The 2,304-nt window shown below is 44.0% G+C and overlaps 1 protein-coding gene across 1 annotated transcript in view; it reads right to left on the bottom strand.

Moving 5' to 3' along the window:
- The window catches only part of PGM2L1 (phosphoglucomutase 2 like 1), a gene marked incomplete at its 5' end in the record, with an annotated part of 12,485 nt that extends 10,578 nt beyond the window's left edge, over nucleotides 1-1,907 (bottom strand). Inside the window, one exon of the mRNA XM_057387736.1 lies at nucleotides 1,791-1,907. Within this exon, the coding sequence (XP_057243719.1) occupies nucleotides 1,791-1,907 (117 nt within the window). The remainder of the gene's footprint in view (nucleotides 1-1,790) is intronic.
- Between the last annotated feature and the right edge of the window lie 397 nt (nucleotides 1,908-2,304).

Here is a 2,304-nt window from a genome sequence, read left to right as displayed (position 1 = left end):
TGCTCAAGGACAGACCAACTCCTGGACAGTCTGAAGCACCAGATGTCTGCAGGAGCAGGTTTGGGAAAGGATTTGGTATCCCACACAAATCTTGTTTGCCAGCCCTGCTCAGCAGTGCACACAACGTCCAGGAAGGGGATTTATTCCTAAAAGATTCCTCTGCAAAGCWGCACAGCCTGAGTGCAGAATGTTTAGAAACAGGAACAATGTCCATTGTTCTAAACCTTGCTATGATAATAAACTCGCCCTTCCAACAACTTTCACTCAGGTAACTGATAGGAAACTTCTTTGATAAGAAACACTCAGGAACCTCAGCTCAGGAGGGAATGGGAAGTGTCAGAGTCAAAAGAGATGAGAGATTAAACAGTGTGAGCTCACCTTGCTCCCTGTTCTTACACACAAGCCTTAAAACTGACTCCCTTCTCTCCCCTCACCAGAACCGAGTTCCACTGGCTCACAATTTCACTGCAGCACCTGAAAACATCACCTGAAACCTGAAACCTCCTCAAACATCACCTGAAACCTCCTCAAACATCACCCGAAACATCCTCAAACATCCCCTGAAACATCCTCAAACATCACCTGAAACATCCTCATCGCTTTTGAGAGCTCAGCTTGGAGCTGAAGCTGCTAAAACTCTGCTTGGTTTACACCAGTTTAATTCCAGGACACAGCTGGATGATCTGTCACCCTGGAGCTGACCAGGACAGGGCTCTGCTGAACACACCGTGCTGGAAAAGCACTCTGTGCCCACTGAATTACACTTTTTTGGGGAGATTCAGTCTGGTTCCAGCACTGCTGTAGGGTGCATTATCCCAAAGGGACAGAGRAACACACACCTGAGAGCTGAGGGGTGAAACAACCATCAAATGTTCATTCCAAACTTTGTGTGGCTGAAAAGGAACATTCCTGCTGTTCCCAGTTCCAGACTGTGCCCACCCCACACAGCCTGGCACACCCAGTGCCACCCCGTGCCACAGCCTGGGGACAATGGGGACATCCCAAGGCTCAGGGGACAGGAGACACTGCTGTCAGACAGTCACTGGATTGGTTCTGTGCTCTGCTATACCAAGGACTTCTTCATCCCTAAAACATTCATTTTACAAAATTTAAAAAACAGAGAACAGTTTTAGTTAYAGCAATAATTAGCTTCTCATTACCTAAATACTAATTAGCTACTGAGTTGGGTTTTTTTACCACGTGTTTTGCTCCCTGAATGATGAGGGATTAACATTCCTTAGAGAATTCAGGCAGCAGCTTTCTCCCCTTTCCTTGCAAAGAGCACAATTTGCAATTGCTGGAAGTTTACATTTAAACATTCCAGGTAAAATCCCCTCAAAGTGAAAATACACTTTGTTTTTTTTTATCCAGCCTGGGTTATAGCAGGCTGCAGGTGCAATTCTTCTCCCCCAAGCAAGCTTAAATCAAGCATGAAATACCAGAGAGTGACAGTGTTAAAAGTGAATTAATATTTAGGGATTTCCAGCTGGATGTTAATACTCTGAATTTACCTTCATATTCAAATTTGTCTCCAGGCACATCAAGCCTGATGTTCTCATGCATTTAATCTGTGAATTCTCTGGTGCAGTAAGCAGCCTTACACCCCACATTTGCTGACAAACTGATACCACAGAGGATTTATCCCCAGCCCCTCTTCACTACAATTTAAATGAACCAAGGGAGAGGAAAGAGAGTGCCCAGTTCACAAAAAAAAGAATAAAGAAAAAGTGCTGAGAGGACAGAATGCATTGAAAGCCACAATTTCATTTCTAGTCTTGCAAATGTAATCAATACTCATACTTCTTACTGCTGCAGTTGCTGGTGACCTGACCTCGTGTGTCATATCCAACAACAAAGCCTCTCTGCTTGAAGTCAGAGAAATTCCTCTCGAGGTATTTGTAGATCCCCTGGGGACAAAAAAATAAAAAAAAAAAAAAGAGAAAAAAGGAATTAGCTGCAGTGCAGCACACACAAACATGAAAGGGGATCTTTCACAAAGGAGGCAAAATACAGCTCAAACACATCAACAGTGCTGTGCACAAAAGCAGCAGTGGTTTTTCCTCAGTGTTCACTGAAAGAGCAAATAACAGAGAGACAGGGGTGGGAAATTAAAGGGAGTGGRACAACAATGAGCCCTCAAGCAGCAAACACCCATTTTCAATTCATGCTCTGCTTTCATTTAGTCAAACCATCTTCTTAAAGACTGAACTGAGAAAAATCCGTATTTACGAAGCCCATCCACCCAGGCAATCCAGAATGTGCCAGCCTAGTCGTTATCTCAGCCCACAGTACAAATCAGACATT

Source organism: Malurus melanocephalus, unplaced genomic scaffold, assembly GCF_030028575.1.
Source record: "Malurus melanocephalus ecotype Western Australia unplaced genomic scaffold, MMel_1.1 scaffold_1331, whole genome shotgun sequence".
Classification (NCBI taxonomy): Eukaryota; Metazoa; Chordata; class Aves; order Passeriformes; family Maluridae; genus Malurus; species Malurus melanocephalus.
The sequence above is the reverse complement of the archived record's forward strand: the minus strand, read 5'-3'. Positions and strand labels throughout refer to the sequence as shown.